Source organism: Haliotis rufescens, unplaced genomic scaffold (genome assembly GCF_023055435.1).
Source record: "Haliotis rufescens isolate VD_foot unplaced genomic scaffold, xgHalRufe1.0.p SCAF_99, whole genome shotgun sequence".
NCBI classification, from domain to species: Eukaryota; Metazoa; Mollusca; class Gastropoda; order Lepetellida; family Haliotidae; genus Haliotis; species Haliotis rufescens.
This window is the reverse complement of record NW_025964393.1, coordinates 1,013,893-1,037,132: the sequence shown is the minus strand read 5'-3', so window position 1 is coordinate 1,037,132 and position 23,240 is coordinate 1,013,893. Positions and strand designations below refer to the sequence as shown.

The 23,240-nt window shown below is 43.6% G+C and overlaps 1 protein-coding gene and 1 long non-coding RNA gene across 2 annotated transcripts; both read right to left on the bottom strand.

The window, feature by feature from the left end:
• Positions 1–34: 34 nt before the first annotated feature.
• LOC124135231 (calcium-dependent protein kinase 31-like) lies at positions 35–10,992 on the bottom strand. Its single transcript, XM_046500497.2, has 6 exons — positions 10,857–10,992; positions 8,857–8,904; positions 7,159–7,316; positions 2,403–2,567; positions 1,950–1,996; positions 35–106 (listed from the first exon to the last, which is right to left on the bottom strand). The coding sequence occupies exons 2-6, from the start codon at positions 8,898–8,900 to the stop codon at positions 71–73; spliced, it is 450 nt and encodes a 149-aa protein (XP_046356453.2). The 5' UTR covers positions 8,901–8,904; positions 10,857–10,992; the 3' UTR covers positions 35–70.
• A 979-nt stretch (positions 10,993–11,971) lies between these two features.
• Positions 11,972–14,230, bottom strand: LOC125377775. Its single transcript, XR_007219809.1, has 3 exons — positions 14,171–14,230; positions 13,510–13,558; positions 11,972–12,259 (listed from the first exon to the last, which is right to left on the bottom strand). It is a non-coding gene; the product is annotated as an uncharacterized LOC125377775 (long non-coding RNA).
• Positions 14,231–23,240: the final 9,010 nt, after the last annotated feature.

Genomic DNA, 23,240 nt, shown 5'->3' with positions numbered 1-23,240 from the left:
CCTCCTACCCACTCTGACAAACAAAACACATTTGGAATGTCGATCACGATGTTTTATTTCACAGTGGACATCAGTTGGCGTGAGCTGTAACACAGTTGGTGTAGAGCTGAAACATACGAAGTGTTAACACGTCTCATAGTGACATAGTGAGTGGTTCACGCCTCTCCCAGACATATGGGTGGGGGAAGAGAGGGGGAGGGGGTTACTTGGGTTCATGGAAAAGTTACACGGAGAAAGTGGGGGGTCGGCATGAAAAAATAATAGTTTTTTTCAAATAATGTGGTAGAAATTTGAACATTTTGTGGGTACTGGTCATTAATTAAAGGACGGGGTCATAAACAAATGTTACATTTGGGAAGGGGGTGGGGTTTGTGGGGGGTAGTGTGTGTGTGCGGGAAGCGGGAGGGGGGGGGGGGGGGGGGGGGGGGGGGGGGGTGAGGGTTGAGACACTATGATACTAGAGGATGCGCCCGTCATGGTTTATTCCCCCTGCAGTGTTTTATTGTACGATAACCAACCCCCACTCGTCGTATGTTTCTTAAATACGTTTTAATAAAACATATTCCTAAATGAAAATCGTTGTACTTTGTTATTCAATCTGTTGTGAAGTAATCATGAACGATGTATCTGGATCCAATGTGCTGAAAAGAATCCTTTTACCGGACACCTTCGCCATTTTGTCAGAGATGTATACGAGATATATCCTTGACCCTTGAAGATCCGGGGTAGAATAGGTCTTCAGCAACCCATGCTTGCCGTAAAAAGCGATTATGCTTGTCGTGAAAGGCGACTAACGGGATCGGGTGGTCAGGCTCGCTGACGTGGCTGCTACATGTCATCGATCGTGCATCGATGCTCATGATATTAATCACTGGATTGTCTGGTCCAGATTCGGTCATTTACAGACCACCGTCATATAGCTGGAATATTGCTGAGAGCGGCGTTAAACAACAAACAAACATGCCAGCGGGACAGAAAGCAGAATGAAAAGTAATGCATGACCATATATTGTCGTTCAATTTATTTATTTTTGCTGAGTGCGGCGTTAAACAACAAACCAACCAACCAACTTGGTGACGGAATTTCAGTTGCCATTCGTAAGTAAATGACGTTTTGGTTACCAAAGTTACCAAAATGACTACCTGTTGGTTGAGGTGTGGCCTCCTTGGTTGTAATTTATCAGATTGTTGCACACCATTATGGAATTTCTATTTTCAGGTCATTTTCGACGTTAGGTTTTAATTGTCGATGTTTATGATTGCCTTTTGATATTTATTTTGGATTTGTTATTACATTAAACCTAGTTACACTCAGAGTTGACTTATCTGCTTCAAATAAACTTGGCAGACAGGTGATGATTGATCATTAAAATGTTTTATAGGTGTTCGGGCATCTAGGCCCATTTACACCTTGCCCATAATAAAGGTTTGCTAAGTACCTAGATCTTTTATAAAGTATCAATACTGCCACACGCTTTAATGTAAGCGAGAATGACATTCTGAATTGGTGAACAATATTCCTAGAACATAAAATACCAGACAATGAGAAGTCAATATTGAATACTGTTAGAGACTCCACCATTGCCTTACGCTGATTAACATACTGTTGGCAATACAAAATGAGCTACATTATCAAGCTGATTACACACTGTACAATGTGCAGAAATGTCTTTATCAATAGCATTTAGATAAGCTCCAAGACCACAATGCCCAAGACGAAGTCTGGTTAAGAGAACATCCTCTCTCTGATTATTTCTAGTTATGTGTAATTTAGTGACAAAAGGATCGATGCCAAACAGAATACGTCCTTTTAAGGAAGATGCCCATCTCGGCTGCCATTTTGTTTTAGCATGGGTCATACTGACGGTGCCTAACTCTTCAGAAGAAGGTAAAATTGTTGGCAGATAGGTATCAGGGTATCACTCAAAAATGTATTGTTACATGACTTACGTTCATCATGTAGGTCCTGAACTCTGCGATCGAGATTTCCCCATTTCCTGCAATACATAAACCGTTGTCAAGGGTTACAGAGAGGGGAGACAACTAATATGTTCAGCCATTCCATCTGTTTTAGAGACTGTCAAGGCCAAAGTTTTCACATTTTCTGAAACTGGCGACAAAGTGAGAAACAATGAAGGACTATTTGTGTCCTGTGTTTTCATTTGAAGAAACCGAAATTTCCGAATTAGGGGGTAAAGACACGAAGCCGAACTGCTTTGGAAAGGTGGAATCTGATTGGATCAAGAACCTACAAATCCTTCACTTTGATTGGGCGTTAAGTACCTCAAGATTCATGTAATGTGACCTGTTATGGGTGTGTTCGCAGATCTACACGCAGAGAGGTATTGTCCCCTCCCCCCCCCCCCTTCCTGTAACATAAAAGAGACATGAATGCACACCCACCGTCAGTGTCGAGATTTTTTGACCAAGCGACGAGGTCACTGTCGGTCAGACGCATGTCGTTGTTCATGTCGAAATTTTGGAAGAGGTAGCCGACAAAGTCGCGAACGTCGAGGTAGTGCCGATGCCATTGTAGTGTAAACTCACTCTCTGTGATATTGCCGTTTTCTGAAACAACATAATGTTTTCGTTAAACCTAAGGCATAATTATCTTTCAAATATTTTCTGCACCAATATTTTTCACTCATGATGCGTTCTGTGCTAAGTTAGTGTAAGAGAGAGAGAGAGCGAGAGAGAGAGAGAGAGAGAGAGAGTGAAAGAGAGAGAGAGAGAGAGAGAGTTAGTGTAAGAGAGAGAGAGAGCGAGAGAGAGAGAGAGAGAGAGAGAGAGAGAGAGAGAGAGAGAGAGAGAGAGAGAGAGAGAGTTGGTGACTAAGGAAGCTACGGTGTCGAATGGGGCCAGGGTATTTATCATTATGCATGTACAAATATCATACACTTGAATTCTTGTCAGACACAGAATACTGCTTCAAGGCACACAATGTCCTTTTACAACATACTATCAAGCATTTCCAGCAAACAGGTTTGTTTTGTGTAAAATTATATTATATTACACATACGGGTCGAAGGATCGTGTGTAAACGCCTTCCGATAATTGCACATGTGCATTCAGCGATTCTCAATGTTGGGTGTTCATTTGAAGCCATAATACGTCACAACGCTTTACTGTTGAGTAAAAGCCGATATAACGTCATCCATTGTTCATCGCGACACACATTGATTACATCACGTCATCTGAACAATAGGCATCCTTCAGTGAAGTGTACCTGCGACAAAGTACACTTTTTGAATTACGTCATAATGGACTGACGTCATGGCGCTGTTCAAGTTCCATCCTTGGTAACACCGTTCTTTCATTATTGTCATGCAAGATGGCGCATCCACGTCAATTTTCGGTTAAGGAGTTTCTTTAAACTTGCAAAATATACTGAGTCAAATTATAAACTTTACATTTTAAAACTAATCCCATATATGATATAGAACGGACAAATGTATCAGAGAAGGTAATTTTTAATCATTTATGTCCAAAGAAGGATTTTAATTAACGGCGGTAACTATAGTTTGTTCCAAGCACCTACGGTATTCGGTAATAACATCAACAGTTTAAATCATAAGTCCCAAGCACGAGAATCTGATGATGGCACACAAGTTCAGTAGCGTGTATGGACACCATGTGCGTTGACAACTGCCACACAACGCCTCCGCATGGACCTTGTGATGTTTGTGAACACGAAGACGACGCCATTGTTGCTGCAAAATGGTGCCAAGATCTTGCAAATTCTGTGGTTGGTTCTGGAGAGTGCGCAGACTTCTGCCAAGAGCATCCCAGACGTGTTCGATGGGATTGAGGTCGGGAGACCTTGACTCTCCTATTCGTAAGGAAATTCCTTGTCAAAATTGCTGTGTGGGGTCTGGCATTGTCATGTTGGAAGATCAAACCTGGTCCATGTGCTGCCATAAAAGGCAGAAGTTCGGGTGCCAGTACCTTGTCGCGGTAAGCAGCAGCGTTGAGGTTTCCACGGATGACAAGAAGCCTGGAACGTGCATTGCCACAGAAAGCACCCCACACCATGACACTTCCGCCTCGAAATCTGTCAACTTCCTGTACACAACACTGGGCGTAACGTTCATGACGGCGCCTCCACACCCTCGACCTACCATCAGCAAATCGAAGATTAAATCGGGATTCATCACTGAAAACGACTTGATTCCAATTCCTCTGAGTCCATCGTAAGTGCCGCTGTGCCCACAACTGAGGTTGACGTCTGTGTAATGCAGTATGGCCGTAGTGCTTGAAGGTGAGCAGTTCTCAGACGGTTTCGAACAGTTTGCGCTAAACCCCTAAACAGTTCATTTCTGGTTGATGTAGCCGTCAAAAATCGGTTACGGAGGTGACGTAAGACAATCTGACGATCCTCTGCATGTGACGTCACACGTGGTCAACCTGGCCGAGGGCGATCAGCGGTGGTACCCGTTTGCTGTAGACGCGTCTGTAAATCATGAACAGTCCGTCGACTACAACGGTTAATTTATTACCCATCGTCCTTGAGACTTCAGCTACGGACGTTCCCGTCTGCAACATGCCAATGGCACGTTCACGTTGCACATTTGAAAGGCGTGGCATGACAAATGACCGTAAAGACTTTTGTTTTCTTGTGTTTTTCTTTTTTTGTTAATGACTGCTAACAAGTATGGCTGAAAACACGTGCGGTATTATGGCCACGTGACCAGTTGCACGTGAAAAAACACTTTTGCCATGATGATTTTGATCGATTCACCTGCACCTGTGTTATCTGAAGACAATACGTGGCCATTACTGTTTAAATACACAATAAGGGCCAACAATGATAACTGGTCAAAATGTTAAAATTTTAGGATTGTGAGTGAGTGAGTGAGTTTGATTTTACGCCGCTTTCAGCAATATTCCAGCAATATCACGGCGGGGGACACCAGAAATGGGCTTCACACATTGCACCCATGTCGGGAATCGAACCCGGGTCTTCAGCGTGACGAGCGAACGCTTTAACCAACAGGCTACACGACCGCCCCTTAGGATTGTGAAGTTTGTAATTTGGTTCAGTATATTTGAATAATATTACGTGGGAAGAAATATGTCAAGATGATGTCAGTCATATATCATGCCGCAGGCATCTCCCAAACATACATACACCCGTGCCCGTGCCAAAGCAGTCTGAAACTGTCCGAGGCGGGCGTTGGTGCTCTAGGAATTATGTCTGTCTCTGGGTAAGGGAAAGAGCATCTTCACGAGGCAAGAGAGTTAACTGACTATAAAAGTCCAGTTTCCACCCTTGCCGAACTGGGCTGCAGGTTTAGAGTTATATTTTGGCTGGACTAACGTGCCTATGCATAGTCCAATCAAAATCGCGCACCGAAATCCAAAACCGGTTCGTAAACTGTCATGCAGATTTTGGTCGATTGCAGGATTTGCACAGCATGTGCACCGCCAACTCGTTGTCAAACAGATATTTTCCAAATCTTTTCAAGTTTTCAATCAAGGTCCTCACGTGATTCGATGTACTTCGCGATGTAAGACTCGTTTGATCACAATATAGATATTGATTGTCGATCATATCCTCTTGACTGGGCGCCGCCATTTTGTTTGAAGCAAACGCAAGTGATACGAGAGGTGGAATCTGATTGATCCATAGGAGAGGCATAGAAGGGACATAACTCGTAACAGCCACTGGTGACGCTACGATCGTGCCCAGGAATTCCAGCCTGATTCGGCAAGGGTTTTAACTGGACTTTTAAAGTCAGTTAACTCTCTTGCCTCGGGAAGATGCTGAATGAGCAATCCTTGATAGGTTTCATAACCACCTGTTAGTCAGCATACGGCATTTAGCAACATACTAAAGTCAAGCAAAACGGCCGCTGTTGGAGTCACGTGATTAAATTGAAGCAAATTAATATGAAAACTTAAATTTAAAAAATCCACTTATTGTTGTATAAGATTATGGGTAAACAAACAATGTAATATGACATATTCAAATAATAAAACATCCCATTTTAGTGGTGTATTATTATGTCTCAAACGTAAAATATGCCTCTTAACGTGAGGGTGCAGGCAATTAGGTGGAAGAGCCCGACAATGAGACCTGTTCGAGGATTTTAAGTTTACGTAACTGGTCATTACAGATTTGATTTTAAACCCAGCTTCAATATAACATGAGGTTAGTCTTAAAGTCGGCCTCTTTGAAAAGTAATAAAGTTTGCCCTACCCCCATGTGTTGTGTAATAAAGTATTGTTTTGCCCTGAACTATCATGATGCCAAAGCTCATTGACGCAAGCAGCAAAACTATACTTTATACACTACACATGGGGTAGAGCAGTCTTTATTCTTAATTATATTTCTTTTAGCTACTCAAGACTCAGAATTATCTGTTTCTCGTAGCTCGTTGATTATTCTCTAAATATCCAGACTATCAAATGGCCAGTCCCTTCTTGAGATGCGATCAACATTGGCAAAATACAGTCTTGGGTCCCTTGCCGTTATTTGGGGGTTTACGGTACTGCCCCTACTAGGAAATAGGATGTCAAATTGACTGATTGATGACGATTTAGGTAAGACATGGTTGATGGAAACTATATTTGTTACCAATATGCCAGCTGTATCAAAATGGCCTGAAAATAATCGAGGGTCAGGTATGGAATCCAAGAAGGGACATTGTCGCATTGTCGCCCTCAGGGAAACATCGAAAAGTATTAAAATTAACCAAAGCGCAACAATGCGACAACGCGAGAACGCGACATTTTGGCCATTTGTTGCATTGTCGCGCTTTGAATTATATTTTTTATATTACCAAAGGGCGATTACGTCCCTTTAAGGATTTCATATTCAGGCAAACCAATGACAGAAAGCTTGAGCAACGACGCGAAATTGGCCATGGCATCGAGCTTAACCACGCGATCAACTTCAATCGGTAAGAGGCGACTATCGGGATCGGGTTGTCCGACTTGCTGACTTGGTTGATGCAGGTCATCCCAATTTTGTGGATCGATGCTCATGATATCAATCACTGGATTGTCTGCTCCAGACTCGATTATTTACAGACCGCCGTCATATAGCTGGAATATTGTTGAGTGCGACGTAAAACAACAAATCAACCGACACTTCAGTCGACTCTTGCAACAAGCATAGGTTAAAGGGCACCGATTCTTATCATAATGATTATCCTACTGTCAAGGTCATATCCGGCGACGAAGTGCTGGACCTCGGTTGGCTCCACAATGCCGTCGCCATCTTTGTCAATGTCGGCGATGACGTTGCTGACCACCTGGCTCGACAGTAGATGGTCATGGTTGGTGTGGATGCAGGAGTGGTTGTGGCCATGTTTTCTGCAGGCAGAGAAGCCCCCGATGAGTTGGGGCTTCTTTCAAAATTATTCCAGTTCTAAAGTGGGCTGGAGGAAATGTGAATGCAAACGTGCCCAAGACGTTTCCCACGAACGGGTAATGGTGCGGACAACCAACTGCATCTGATCTGATATACTAGTTTATACCACCCACCCATAAACTGCACCTGATCTGATAAATAATTAAGACAATGTACCCATAAACGGCATCTGATCTGATATACTAGTTTATACCATCCACCCATAAACTGCACCTGATCTGATAAATAATTAAGACAATGTACCCATAAACTGCACCTGATCTGATATACTAGTTTATACCACCCATCCATAAACTGCACCTGATCTGATAAATAATTAAGACAATGTACCCATAAACTGCATCTGATCTGATATACTAGTTTATACCATCCACCCATAAACTGCACCTGATCTGATAAATAATTAAGACAATGTACCCATAAACGGCATCTGATCTGATATACTAGTTTATACCATCCACCCATTAACTGCACCTGATCTGATAAATGATTTAGACAATGTACCGATAAACTGCATCTGATCTGATATACTAGTTTATACCATCCACCCATAAACTGCACCTGATCTGATAAATGATTTAGACAATGTACCCATAAACTGCACCTGATCTGATATACTAGTTTATACCACTTACCAATAAACTGCACCTGATCTGATATACTAGTTTATCATCTAAAACTGGCTCCCACAGGAGATATCTCTTGGATGAGATCAAGCGATATCTACACTTTAGATATCGCTGCAATGAAATTACATCATAATGCTTTGCAGACCATTGTGACATCGCTGGTTACCATGACGTCACAATCAAATGACATCACTAATGGCTCTGCTACTGAAGCTGTTTGCAGTACTTTTTATACCGAAGACACTGCTAATTACTGTCTACAAATTGAAAAAGTTGAAAGAATGATGTTGGATGATAAATAAAATCTCACCCGAGTGTCTTTTGATATGAAATATATCAACACTCGTTGATAAAAGTGGCAAATATCCTCGGCAAGCCTCGGAATTTTTCCACTTTTATCAGCTCGTGTTGATATATTTGATATCAAAAGACACTCGGGTGAGATTCTCTATTTATACCACTTACCCATAAACTGCACCTGATCTGATATACTAGTTTATACCACTTACCCATAAACTGCATCTTATCTGACATACTAGTTCAGACAATGTACCCATAAACTGCACCTGATCTGATATACTAGTTTATACCACTTACCCATAAACTGCATCTTATCTGAAATACTAGTTCAGACAATGTACCCATAAACTGCACCTGATCTGATATACCAGTTTATACCACCCATAAACTGCATCTGACCAGATAATCCAGCATATACCACGCACCTACAAGCGGCATCTGATATGCTAGCTTATACCAGTCATCTATAAACTGCATCTCATATGAGATATAGCTTATACCACACGCAGATAAACTGCATCTGATCTGATATTCTATAACTTATACCACTCACCCATAAACTGCTACAGATCCGATTAGAACAAGGAAAGCTATCATGGTTCTGAAAATTAATAAAATGGAGTTTTAGTTTGAACATTATTTATAGTAAATGGAACAGATTCATAGCACCCAGTACACCTGGTGTTGGGGGGGGGGGGGGGGGGGGGGGGGGTTGATAGCGCCTAGTAGATACAGAAGGTAACAGGTCTGGACAGCGCACCTGGTGTTGGGGAGTTTGACAGCGCTCAGTAGATACAGAAAGTAACAGGTCTGGACAGCGCACCTGGTGTTGGGGGAGATTGATAGCGCCAAGTAGATACAGTGAGTGAGTGAGTGAGTTGGGTTAAACGCCGCTTTTAACAGTATTCCAGTTATATGACGGCGTGTCAGCTTAATGTGGGTGGAAAGCCCGAAGTGATGCAGGTCTCAGACGTTTACCACTTCGGTGAAACCCACGAGCACGGGTATGGTGCTGACAAACCTAGAAACATAATCGGGGCCCAGGAGATACAGAAGGTAACAGGTCTGGACAGCGCACCTGGTGTTGGGGAGTTTGATAGCGCCCAGTAGATACAGAAGGTAACAGGTCTGGACAGCGCACCTGGTGTTGGGGAGTTTGATAGCGCCTGGTAGATACAGAAGGTAACAGGTCTGGACAGCGCACCTGGTGTTGGGGAGTTTGATAGCGCCCAGTAGATACAGAAGGTAACAGGTCTGGACAGCGAACCTGGTGTTGGGGGAGTTTGATAGCGCCCAGTAGATACAGAAGGTAACAGGTCTGGACAGCGCACTTGGTGTTAGGGTGTTTGGTAGCGCCCAGTAGATACAGAAGGTAACAGGTCTTGACAGAGCACCTGGACCCACTTGCACAAAGCGATCTTAGCGCTAAGATGATCGTAACTCCCATACTTAAACATAGGCTTACAATAGTCTTAGTGCTAAGATCGCTTTGTGCAAGTGGGCCCTGGTGTTGGGGGAGTTTGATAGCGCCCAGTAGATACAGAAGGTAACAGGTCTGGACAGCGCACTTGGTGTAAGGGTGTTTGGTAGCGCCCAGTAGATACAGAAGGTAACAGGTCTTGACAGAGCACCTGGTGTTGGGGAGTTTGATAGCGCCCAGTAGATACAGAAGGTAACAGGTCTTGATAGAGCACCTGGTGTTGGGGAGTTTGATAGCGCCCAGTAGATACAGAAGGTAACAGGTCTTGATAGAGCACCTGATGTTGGGGGGTGTGATAGCGCCTAGTATATTCTGCCCTTCATGTGATGATGTGAGAGAGATATTTAGATATTCGTTAGATAAAACTATCCTACCTTTAAGTTACCAACTGACCCGTGAAGATCCGGGGTAGAATAGGTCTTCAGCAACCCATGCTTGCCGTAAAAGACGACTAACGGGATCGGGTGGTCAGGATCGCTGACTTGGTTGATGCATGTCATCGATCCCAATTGTGTGGATCGATGCTCATGATGTCAATTACTTATTTGTCTGGTCCAGACTCGATCATTTACAGACCGCCGTCATATAGAAGGAATATTGCAGAGTGCGGCGTTAAACAAGAAACAAACAAACAAACAAACAAACAAAAGATCACCTGCTGGAGGGGTTTGTCATTAACTATAGGTACAGTAACAGGCAAGCGTTTGTGTTGCACAAAGCAATATTGGCGCTAAGATGATCGTAACTCCCATACTTTAGCTTACAATAGTCTTAACGCTAAGATCGCTTTGTGCAAGTGTGTCCCTGTGGGGATTCCGGGTTATAGGTCTCCATCAACCTATACTGGTCTTCTCATGGGCATTCCGGGTTAAAATAGGTCCCCAGCAACCCATGCTGGGCCCACTTGCACAAAGCGATCTTAGCGCTAAGATGATCGTAACTCCCATACTTTAGCATAGGCTTACAATAGTCTTAACGCTAAGATCGCTTTGTGCAAGTGGGCCCAGGATGAGGTATTGACAAGAAAAGTTAAGATTCGCCACACAGCGGCATGGAAACATCAGCAACTATACCTGGAGGAGGAGAAGTACAGCTAGTGTTCCACAAGGCTGTCTGGCTGATACTACCGACAAGCGGGCGCGTTACTTCTCATTTAAAGTGTGAAGATGCGAAGGAGTGTCGTTATAAAAAGTAAACATTTGTGCAGACTTTATACACCTGTAACTTTCACAGAGAAGTCAGTTTAATTTGGATCGCGTTGAAGTCTAAAATATGCGTGTGATAGAGGCAAGGTCACGACAACTATGCAGTGTCACTATTTGAGACGGATCTTCTGTTATTTGGTTCTCCATATATGGAAACATACTCTAAATTTTAGAAACATTTTTTCCCCGTGGGATCTCCACTGATGTTTATCGGATAGAGCGTCGGCCCGAGGAGCGGAAGGTCTGTGATTCAATTCCTAGCACGTCATACCAAAAGATGTTAAAAGATGGTACTTGTTATTCTGTCTGGCGCTCGGCATTAAGGGGCTAAGGCAAGGACGTCAGTGTACCGTGTCTGAGTAGGGTATTCATGTTAAACTGCGGCATGGTATCTCAGTGGGCTAGCACAGTAAATCGGCATCAGTCCGGACGAGTACAGCCAGCCACACATACTCAACGCACGCACGCGCGCGAGTGTGTGAATGCACGTGGCTATATACGTGCAATAATCTTGAACGCCATGTCATACCCATTTCACCTCACCTCAACCTTTCCCGCTGAATCAGGTAACAGAACACCTCGGGTCTCTTCCAAGACACATGTAGAAGGAATGGATGACATTCCCACAGCCTCTAAGCTTCAGTATATAAGTGGCGGACATTTCTAAATTTGACCCATTAGTGACAAACATTTGGTCCGATGCAAGTACCTATTTTGACTTGTACCATGTGTTCCCGGGTGAAATAATTGACTTGCCTTTGCATGTGTTTGTGATGGATGTCACCGCTCTACCACTAGGCCACGGAGGCGGTCCTTTAAACAATAAAATTCTTAGATAAAATGTTTTGTATAACAAATCTAACCATCAGTTTTTATTGCACATTTGGGTGTACCTACATATAATAGCAAACAATTAAAAATTACAAACAAATTGTTGATAAAACTGTAAATTATTAGAAATAATACATAACCACATACCACCTTATAACGGTTATCAAATCAAATAGTTGAATTTAAAGTTTTATATATATAATACACATGTATTCACACTAATGGTCTGTCATGCAAGCAAGTTATTTTGGCTGAATGACCTCGAACTTTGGTATCCGAGGGGACCTCTGGGTATTGGCGTCCTTGACTGGATTGGGGTTGATTGACTCCGCTTTTCCGGTTGACCTATTGATGCGCCTCATCACCATGTGCTTCAGTTCCTCGTGGCTCAGAGGGGGAGGCCGGTTTCTTCACTTATCTCATTCATGTCCTCATCTTCCCTACAAATACATGTCAGCATGAGACCCGTGAAGATCCGGGATAGAATAGGTCTTCAGCAACCCATTTTTGCTCTAAAAGGCGACTATGCTTGTCGTAAGAGGCGACTAACGGGATCGGGTGGTCAGGCTCGCTGATATGGTTGATACATGTCATCGATCCTAAGTGCGTCGATGATCGATGCTCATGATATTAATCACTGGATTGTCTGGTCCAGATTCCATTATTTACAGACCGCCGTCATATAGCTGGAATATTGCTGAGAGCGGCGTTAAACAACAAACAAACAAACAAACAAACAAACATGTCAGCATGACAGAAAAGCAGAATGTAAAATAATGCATGACCACAAATTGTCGTTCAATTTATTTATTTATTTTACATCTTTGAAACTGTGTACGGAACTGAAGATGAGTCCCTATCTCTTGGGTGAGTGAATGTTGTTTTAGGCCACATCAACAATTTTGCAGTTCTTCTCAGAAATAATCAATGGAAACAAAGGTTCAACTAAAATTGGTGTTTTTTTAGGCCGCTAAAAAAGATCGTGGGAAAGTACCTATCTAAATCCTTAAGACTGTGTTTGTGACGGGGATGGAACTAACTACCCAAGAACTGGAGAAGCTATTGTGACGATGTTATTGGAGGGATTACTTACCCAAGACCTGGAGACACATTGCCTGATAGAACTTTTGAGATGTTGCACATTGTACAACACATCACTCACCAATATACAGACATATTGCCTGATAGAACTGTTTAGATGTGGCACATTGTACCACACATAACTCACCCATATACAGACACATTGCCTGATAGAACTAGTCAGATGTTGCACATTGTACCACACATCACCCACCCATATACAGACACATTGGAGACTAGAACTTTTGAGATGTTGCACATTGTACTACACATCACCCACCCATATACCGACACATTGGGGACTAGAACTTTTGAGATGTTGCACATTGTACCACACATCACTCACCAATATACAGACACATTGGAGACTAGAACTTTTGAGATGTTGCACATTGTACCACACATCACTCACCAATATACAGACATATTGAAGACTAGAACTGTTGAGATGTTGCACATTGTACAACACATCACCCACCCATATACAGACACATTTCCTGATAGTAGTGTTATGATGTTGCACATTGTACCACACATCACTCACCCATATACAGACACATTGCCTGATAGAACTATTGAGATGTTGCACATTGTACCACATAACACTCACCCATATACCGACGCAGTTCCGAGTAGAAGGAGGAGGGCTATCATGGTTGCTGAAACAGGTGAGGAACATCAGTCTATCACTCTTCTCATTGTACACCCACAGAACTGTGACCGCCGTGAACATGAGTGTCATAGTAAAATGTCTGCAGTGGTTGTATGCAAGTGTGGTAAAAAAGGGGATGACAGGGTCTGGGTATACACAAGAACTAGCAAGTGTTGACCGTAAACGTGGTGTGAGAAGAGGTGGATGGGTCTGGGTATGTACAAGAACTAGCAAGTGTTGACCGTAAACGTTGATTAGAAGAGGTGGCGGGGTCTGGGTATGTACAAGAACTAGCAAGTGTTGACCGTAAACGTGGTGTTAGAAGAGGTGGCGGGGTCTGGGTATGTACAAGAACTATCAAGTGTTGACCGTAAACGTGGTGTTAGCAGAGGTGGCGGGGTCTGGGTATGTACAAGAACTAGCAAGTGTTGACCGTAAACGTTGTGTTAGAAGAGGTGGATGGGTCTGGGTATGTACAAGAATTAGCAAGTGTTAGGGGAGGTGACAGGGTCTGGGTATATACGAGAACCAGAAAAAGGTTGTATTAACAGTACAATAGTTGTAGGTATGCAAGCATCGAGTTAACATGAAAGGTTTTCTCACTACTTTCATACATTACCTGTTGAAGTGTTCAAGCGGGATCTTCCACTAGAAGTGTTATCTCTTATATAAAGTCTTGCAAAGGGAGTGGTGCAGATGGAGTACCTTAATTAATTCACAGCAGATTTAACACAGCATGTTAGGTAAGGACTCCATGTTTAGATAGAAGAAAATGTTGAATCCCAAACTATGTAGTGGGTCACGTAGGATGTGTACAAGAAGTATCTGGGGATTTATTCTACGCATGTACCCATCGTTATTCCGATATTCCTGTTGTAGAACTATTAGACCCGAGTATCGTCTTGTTGGGGTCTCGTCCCCAGCAACATTGGAGAGGCGACTCAGTGCATCGGGGTGTCAGGCCCGATGCTACCACGTCATCGTATCATGTCTGCGAGGGACGTTGATCATAATACCAAATACCGATTTGTCTGGTCCAGCCTCGGCAATTACACGCCGTCGTCATATATTTAGAATATTGTCGAGTGCGGCGTGAAAAAAACTAAAAGAAAGAGTATCTAAATCAACATTGCTAGAAGCGCTTGTCGTATCTCTAAGACGTGGCCATTCGGTGGCTGAGTTCTGTTGGAAATGCTAGAAAACTGCTTTTTTGGCTTCATTTAATAAATACGAGTCAAAGGACTATAAAAAGAGCATATATTAAAATATCGCGAATTGCCCTAATCTAACCTGTCCTAACTGGCACTGTGATTACGCTCAAAATGTACTTTTACAGGTAAAATGATGATAAACTTAGAAAATATTCGTGTGTTGTCATGCATGTATGAAATGGCCTATAACCTGAGATAATTACCTAACACCTGTCCCCAGGTGATGACCTCACACCGTCCCGTGCATTCTCCCAGGTGCACATGTCACCGAGTTGGGGGTGGTCTCAAAATATTGCTGTTATTGTACTTAATTGACATGTGCGTAGGTAGGGTAGCAATTTAGGATATATATTGCATTAAATTTGCTTGGAAACAAATGACCTCATGATGGAATAGTTAAGAGCTACGAAACGGGATGCGTATTGGAAGGTTGCGGTTTTGGAATCCAGAAGTATTTGTTGTTCTACAGATGATTTCTTGAGGTAGCATTTATCTCCGCTGATGACGTATATGAATCTGTACTTTTGAATGTCGTGTTATGTCTTGCCACGAACTCTTTACACTTGGCCAAAATGGGCACAAGAGGGTTGAACTCACAATGTCTGACTGGCGTACGTAACACAACGTAACCGTGTTGTGCCGCCAGCACATATGTCGTGTTCTTATTCCGCCGATTTTTTCTACATGAGTTGAACTTTCGTTTGATATGGTCTGAAACCGACGATGTCATATATTCCTGTATGGTCGCCTTCAGTCTACTCATGGTTTGGGCGACAGTATCTGATTCCCAGACGTTATATTAACTGTCGTTACCCATGACAATGACACTGGCGTTGTTTAAAATGGGGAATAGCTGAAATTCCAACCATTCTATGAACAAATCACCTCCTATAATTTCCTCATGAAATTCATCAGTTTTCTTTTTCGCCTCGAAAACTAGCACACATCCATCAATAAGTCCCATATCATGGGTTGCAGCGTGTAAAACAATGACACGATTACCTTTATCTGATGGTACCATGGGTGCTTTTCCACATGTAGTCAGTGGCATGATTCATCAAGGTAAATTATCTGGACGCCGTGACTGTGATAGTTATAAATGGTTCGGAGATAATGTGACCTCATAAACAGGATGGAATATTTTCCCCTGAAAAGTGCTCCGACATTGCCATGCTCAGTGTATCGAAATTCCATCTCTTGGAGGGCAATAGTTAATGCAGTTGACATTAATTGTATCTTTAATTCCTCCCTGATTCTACTACAAGTCAGGGTTACCTTCTGCTCATAAAGCTTGTACACTATACGCCTAATCACCCTGTATCACAGCTATCTACTATCCTCTTACGTCCCAGTTTTGTTTTTGAGACCACCCCTATACCTGTTTTGTTTTATTTATCATACCGTAGGCTTGATGGTATGAACTGAAAACCCAATAACTTGGGCAGTTCGGTAATTCACCCTATCTGAATTAATAAATGATTTCCCTCTATCTCTCTAAGTGTAAAGAACTTGTATACATTTCCCATTACAGATCGTGTACCATGGTTATGGCTATGCAAGTGTTATGTAACATGCTTCATGGGAGCAATGTTAACAAAACAAACGCATCGTCATTTTGTCATTTTAGAATTTTCTTAAAATTATTTTTGTGTGTGGATTAGATGTTTTATGAAGACTACATTATACTTTCTTTCGAATTTGTCTTCTTTTAACTTGTCGATAGGACTCCTTGTGACTGAAATACTTCAAACCACAGGTAGGGCGATCTGTAGTTACTCCATATTTCAATAACAACTTTCTGTGAAAAATTATATCCTTATTTAACAGGCAAAAAGCAGTTTTCTGCCATTTCCGACCGTACTTTAACAAGTGTTGAAAGCACTCGTGGTGTTAGAGGAGATGACGAGGTTGGGTATATACAAGAACTAGCAAGTATTGACAGTACACGTGGTGTTAGAGGAGGTGACGAGGGCTGGGTATATACAAGAACTAGCAAGTGTTGACAGTACACGTGGTATTAGAGGAGGTGACGAGGGCTGGCTTTATACAAGAACTAGCAAGTATTGACAGTACACGTGGTATTAGAGGAGGTGACGAGGGCTGGCTTTATACAAGAACTAGCAAGTATTGACAGTACACGTTTTGTTAGAGGAGGTGACGAGGGCTAGGTATATACAAAAACTAGTCAAGTGTTGACAGTACACGTGGTGTTAGAGGTGGTGACGAGGGCTGGGTATATACAAGAACTGGCAAGTGTTGACAGTACACGTGGCGTTAGAGGAGGCGACGAGGTCTTGGTATATACAAGAACTAGGAAGTGTTGAAAGCACACGTGGTATAAGAGGTGGTGACGATGTCTGGGTATATACAAGAACTAGCAAGTGTTGACAGTACAGGTGGTGTTAGAGGAGGTTAAGAGGGCTGGGTATATACAAGAACTAGCAAGTGTTGACAGTACACGTGGTATGAGAGGAGGTGAAGAGGTCTGGGTATATACAAGAACTAGACAGTGTTGACAGTACACGTGGTGTTAGAGAAGGTGACGAGGGCTAGGTATATACAAAAACTAGCAAGTGTTGACAGTACACGTGGTGTTAGAGGTGGTGACGAGGGCTGGGTATATACAAGAACTAGCAAGTGTTGACAGTACACGTGGTGTAAGAGTTGGTGACGATGTCTGGGTATATACAAGAACTAGCAAGTGTTGACAGCTAACGTTGTGTTGGAGATGGTGACGAGGGCTGGGTATAAACAAGAACAAGCAATTGTTCACAGTACACGTGGTATTAAAGGAGGAGACGAGGTCTGGGTATATACAAGAACTAGCAAGTGTTAACAGGACAGGTTGTAAGAAGGGATGACGAGGTCTTGGTATATACAAGAACTAAGATGTGTTGACAGTACACTTGGTATTAGAGGAGGTGACGAGGGCTGGGTATATACAAGAACTAGCAAGTGATGACAGTTCACGTGGTATTAGAGGAGGTGACGAGGGCTGGGTATATACAAGAACTAGCAAGTGTTAACAGGACAGGTTGTTAGAAGGGATGACGAGGTCTGGGTATATACAAGAACTAGCAAGTGTTGACAGCACACGTGGTGTAAGAGGTGGTGACGATGTCTGGGTATATACAAGAACTAGCAAGTGTTGACAGCTAACGTGGTGTTGGAGATGGTGACGAGGGCTGGGTATATACAAGAACTAGCAAGTGTGGACAGTACACGTGGTATTAAAGGAGGTGACGAGGGTTGGTTTTATACAAGAACTAGCAAGTATTGACAGTACAGGTGGTGTTAGAGGTGATGACGAGGGTTGGGTATATACAAGAACTAGAAAGTGTTCACAGTACAGGTGGTGTTAGAGAAGGTGACGAGGCCTAGGTATATACAAAAACTAGCAAGTGTTGACAGTACACGTGGTGTTAGAGGTGGTGACGAGGGCTGGGTATAAACAAGAACAAGCAATTGTTCACAGTACAGGTGGTGTTAGGAGAGGTGACGAGGGCTGGGTATATACAAGAACTAGCAAGTGTTAACAGGACAGGTTGTTAGAAGGGATGACGAGGTCTTGGTATATACAAGAACTAGCAAGTGTTGACAGTACACTTGGTATTAGAGGAGGTGACGAGGGCTGGGTATATACAAGAACTAGCAAGTGTTGACAGCTAACGTGGTGTTGGAGATGGTGACGAGGGCTGGGTATATACAAGAACTAGCAAGTGTGGACATAACACGTGGTATGAGAGGAGGTGACGAGAGCTGGGTACATACAAGAACTAGCAAGTGTTGATAGTACACGTGGTATAAGTGGAGGTGACGAGGGCTGTGTATATACAAGAACTAGCAAGTGTTGACAGTACAGGTGGTGTAAGAGTTGGTGACGATGTCTGGGTATATACAAGAACTAGCAAGTGTTGACAGTACACGTGGTATTAAAGGAGGTGACGAGGGTTGGTTTTATACAAGAACTAGCAAGTATTGACAGTACACGTGGTGTTAGAGGTGATGACGAGGGTTGGGTATATACAAGAACTAGAAAGTGTTCACAGTACAGGTGGTGTTAGAGAAGGTGACGAGGCCTAGGTATATACAAAAACTAGCAAGTGTTGACAGTACACGTGGTGTTAGAGGTGGTGACGAGGGCTGGGTATAAACAAGAACAAGCAATTGTTCACAGTACAGGTGGTGTTAGAGGAGGTGACGAGGGCTGGGTATATACAAGAACTAGCAAGTGTTAACAGGACAGGTTGTTAGAAGGGATGACGAGGTCTTGGTATATACAAGAACTAGCAAGTGTTGAGAGTACACTTGGTATTAGAGGAGGTGACGAGGGCTGGGTATATACAAGAACTAGCAAGTGTTGACAGCTAACGTGGTGTTGGAGATGGTGACGAGGGCTGGGTATATACAAGAACTAGCAAGTGTGGACATAACACGTGGTATGAGAGGAGGTGACGAGAGCTGGGTACATACAAGAACTAGCAAGTGTTGATAGTACACGTGGTATAAGTGGAGGTGACGAGGGCTGTGTATATACAAGAACTAGCAAGTGTTGACAGTACAGGTGGTGTTAGAGGAGGTGACGAGTTCTTGGTATATACAAGGAGGTGACGAGGCCTGGGTATATACAAGAACTAGCAAGTGTTGACAGTACAGGTGGTGTTAGAGGAGGTGACGAGTTCTTGGTATATACAAGGAGGTGACGAGGTCTGGGTATATACAAGAACTAGCAAGTGCTGACAGTACAGGTGGTGTTAGAGGAGGTGACGAGTTCTTGGTATATACAAGGAGGTGACGAGGTCTGGGTATGTACAAGAACTAGCAAGTGCTGACAGTACACGTGGTGCTGGAGGTGGTGACGAGGGATGGGTATATACAAGAACTAGCAAGTGTTGACAGCTAACGTGGTGTTGGAGATGGTGACGAGGGCTGGGTATATACAAGAACTAGCAAGTGTGGACAGTACATGTGGTATTAGAGGAGGTGACGAGAGCTGGGTATATACAAGAACTAGCAAGTGTTGATAGTACACGTGGTATTAGAGGAGGTGACGAGGGTTGTGTATATACAAGAACTAGCAAGTGTTGACAGTACAGGTGGGGTTAGAGGAGGTGACGAGTTCTTGGTATATACAAGGAGGTGACGAGGTCTGGGTATATACAAGAACTAGCAAGTGTTGACAGTACAGGTGGTGTTAGAGGAGGTGGCGAGTTCTTGGTATATACAAGGAGGTGACGAGGTCTGGGTATGTACAAGAACTAGCAAGTGTTGACAGTACAGGTGGTGTTAGAGGAGGTGACGAGTTCCTGGTATATACAAGGAGGTGACGAGGTCTGGGTATATACAAATAATAGCAAGTGTTGACAGTAGAGGTGGTGTTAGAGGAGGTAACGAGTTCTTGGTATATACAAGGAGGTGACGAGGTCTGGGTATGTACAAGAACTAGCAAGTGTTGACAGTACACGTGGTGCTGGAGGTGGTGACGAGGGATGGGTATATACAAGAACTAGCAAGTGTTGACAGTACAGGTGGTGTTAGAGGAGGTGACGAGTTCCTGGTATATACAAGGAGGTGACGAGGTCTGGGTATATACAAATAATAGCAAGTGTTGACAGTAGAGGTGGTGTTAGAGGAGGTAACGAGTTCTTGGTATATACAAGGAGGTGACGAGGTCTGGGTATGTACAAGAACTAGCAAGTGTTGACAGTACAGGTGGTGTTAGAGGAGGTGACGAGTTCCTGGTATATACAAGGAGGTGACGAGGTCTGGGTATATACAAATAATAGCAAGTGTTTACAGTAGAGGTGGTGTTAGAGGAGGTAACGAGTTCTTGGTATATACAAGGAGGTGACGAGGTCTGGGTATGTACAAGAACTAGCAAGTGTTGACAGTACACGTGGTGCTGGAGGTGGTGACGAGGGATGGGTATATACAAGAACTAGCAAGTGTTGACAGTACAGGTGGTGTTAGAGGAGGTGACGAGTTCCTGGTATATACAAGGAGGTGACGAGGTCTGGGTATATACAAGAACTAGCAAGTGTTGACAGTACAGGTGGTGTTAGAGGAGGTGACGAGTTCTTGGTATATACAAGGAGGTGACGAGGTCTGGGTATGTACAAGAACTAGCAAGTGTTGACAGTACACGTGGTGCTGGAGGTGATGACGAGGGATGGGTATATACAAGAACTAGCAAATGTTGACAGTACACGTGGTGCTGGAGGTGGTCACGACTGCCAGGCATGTACTTCGACGTGAAAAGATTACATTAGATTACACTGGAAGTATTATCTCTTATGAAATGTGTTGGAAAGGAATGCTGCGCAGCCTACTCTAGTTCACAGCTGTTTGATTGCCTCACACACTGTCGCGAGCAGAGGTCATGGACTACATGTTTAGATAAAAGCAAATGTTGAAACACCATCTTTGTAGTGTGGGACACGAAACGTGATTTTGGAGGATGATGTGAAGCTTCTGTATATACAAGACGTGTCGCATGTACACATCGTTATTCCGATACATTGAGTGAGTGAGTGAGTTGGGTTTAATGCCGCTTTTAACAGTATTCCAGTTATATCACGGCGTGTCAGCTTAAGGTGGGAGGAAAGCCCGAAGTGATGCAGGTCTCAGACGTTTACCCCTTCGGTGAAACCGACGAGCACAGGTATGGTGCTGACAAACCTCGGGGCGAACCGGGATTCGAACTCACAATCATAGGTTTCTGGCTTGCCCAAGGATCGCAACTCTGCACAGCGAATCGCAGCGCCTTAGACGACTGGGCCACCCGTGCCCCCTGATACACTGAGTGAGATTTCTCAGTTCGCTATACACGTCACTAATTAGTGATAGATGGGATTTTCGGTCATCAGATATCAGTTCGCTGTATCCGTTAGTTCGCTGTAGAAAGTTCGTTATATACGTAAATTTTATATGATATTATATAGGAGATAAATCGGGGATTTTGTAACAGTTTGTTGTATCCGTTTGTTCGCTATATCCGTTTGTTCGCAATATCCGTGTTCTAATGTATTCCTACTGCATCACTATAAGACCTGAGTATTATAGGCCTAGTTATCGTCCCGTTCGGATTTCGTCCCACGCAACATTGGAGAGGCGACAAAATGGATCGGGGTGTCAGGCTCGGTGATTTGGTTGATACCATGTCATCGTATCCTGTCTGCGAGGACGTTGATCATAATATCAAATACCGATGCTCATGATGTCAATCACTGGCTTGTCTGGTCCAGATTCGACCATTACAGACCCCCTTCATAGACTTAGAGTATTGACGAGTGCGGCGCTAAACAGGCAAACAAACTAAAACAAAGAGAACTAAATCAACATTGCTAGAAGCGCTCGTTATATCTCTAAGACGTGTCCAGTCTGTGAAGTGTTGGCTGCAGATGTAGTTTTTTAAGTAGCTTTAAGTTAAACATAATAGAACTTATCGTTGTACCCACGGAAGAATGTGTACTCGACAAATATACTGAACCGCAAAGGAAACGTCACCATGGATAGATATATGAGAAACCTCGTTTGTCCAAACACTGTAAACATACTTTGAGACATATTTAAAAGATGAAACTTGGCAAAACTGATCATCAAGGTTGAAATTAATGTCTCAAATGTTCTTAAAGTGAAACACAACACTAGTCTCTGAGAAGATGGCCTCACAAGTCAGTATCTCGTGTGTCCGCCATGTGTATTGATGACTGCCGTGCAACGTCGATACATGGAATGGTTGAGGCGGTTGATGAAGGCCATAGGCACTTGAGCCCACACTCTGAGGAACGCCTGACGCAGTTCAGCTGCAGTTGTCGGCCTTGGTCGGACGTCATTCAGCCGTCTTTGAAGCTCGTCCCACAGGTGCTCAATTGGATTTAAGTCGGGACTGATGGCAGACCGCTGCATGGTTTTGATGCCATTCTGCTGGAGAAAGTCTCTTGCTACTCTCGCAGTGTGGGCACGGGCGTTGTTATGCTGAAACTCGTGGTTGCGGCGACGTGCGAAATGAGGTATGGCGTGTGGTCTCAAGACTTGATCAATGTACCGAGCTGCTGTGACACCATTGCCTCTCCCTGGACCGTTGTTCTGGAAGACCACAGGGCCGACCTTCTGTGCAAGACCAATTCCACTCCACACCATGATGCTCTGACCACCCCACGAGCCTCTCTCAACAACACAGCGTCGCCAGACTCCATCTCTGCCATCTGCTGTTGAGATACAGTAACGACTGTCGTCTGAGAAGAGGACTCTTCTCCATTGCTGGTGGCGCCAATGCTGGTGCTGTGTTGCCCACTGAAGACGGTCCCGGCGATGACGTGGTGTCAGAATGGGTCCTCGGTGTGACCTGTGACAGTGGAGGTGTCTGCTCGTCAATCGTCGACGCACGGTGTCCGCAATAATGTGTCGCTGGTGTGTCCCCATGGTCTGTCGAGCAGTTTCCGCAGCAGTAACAAAGCGATCTTGAAGATGCTGTCG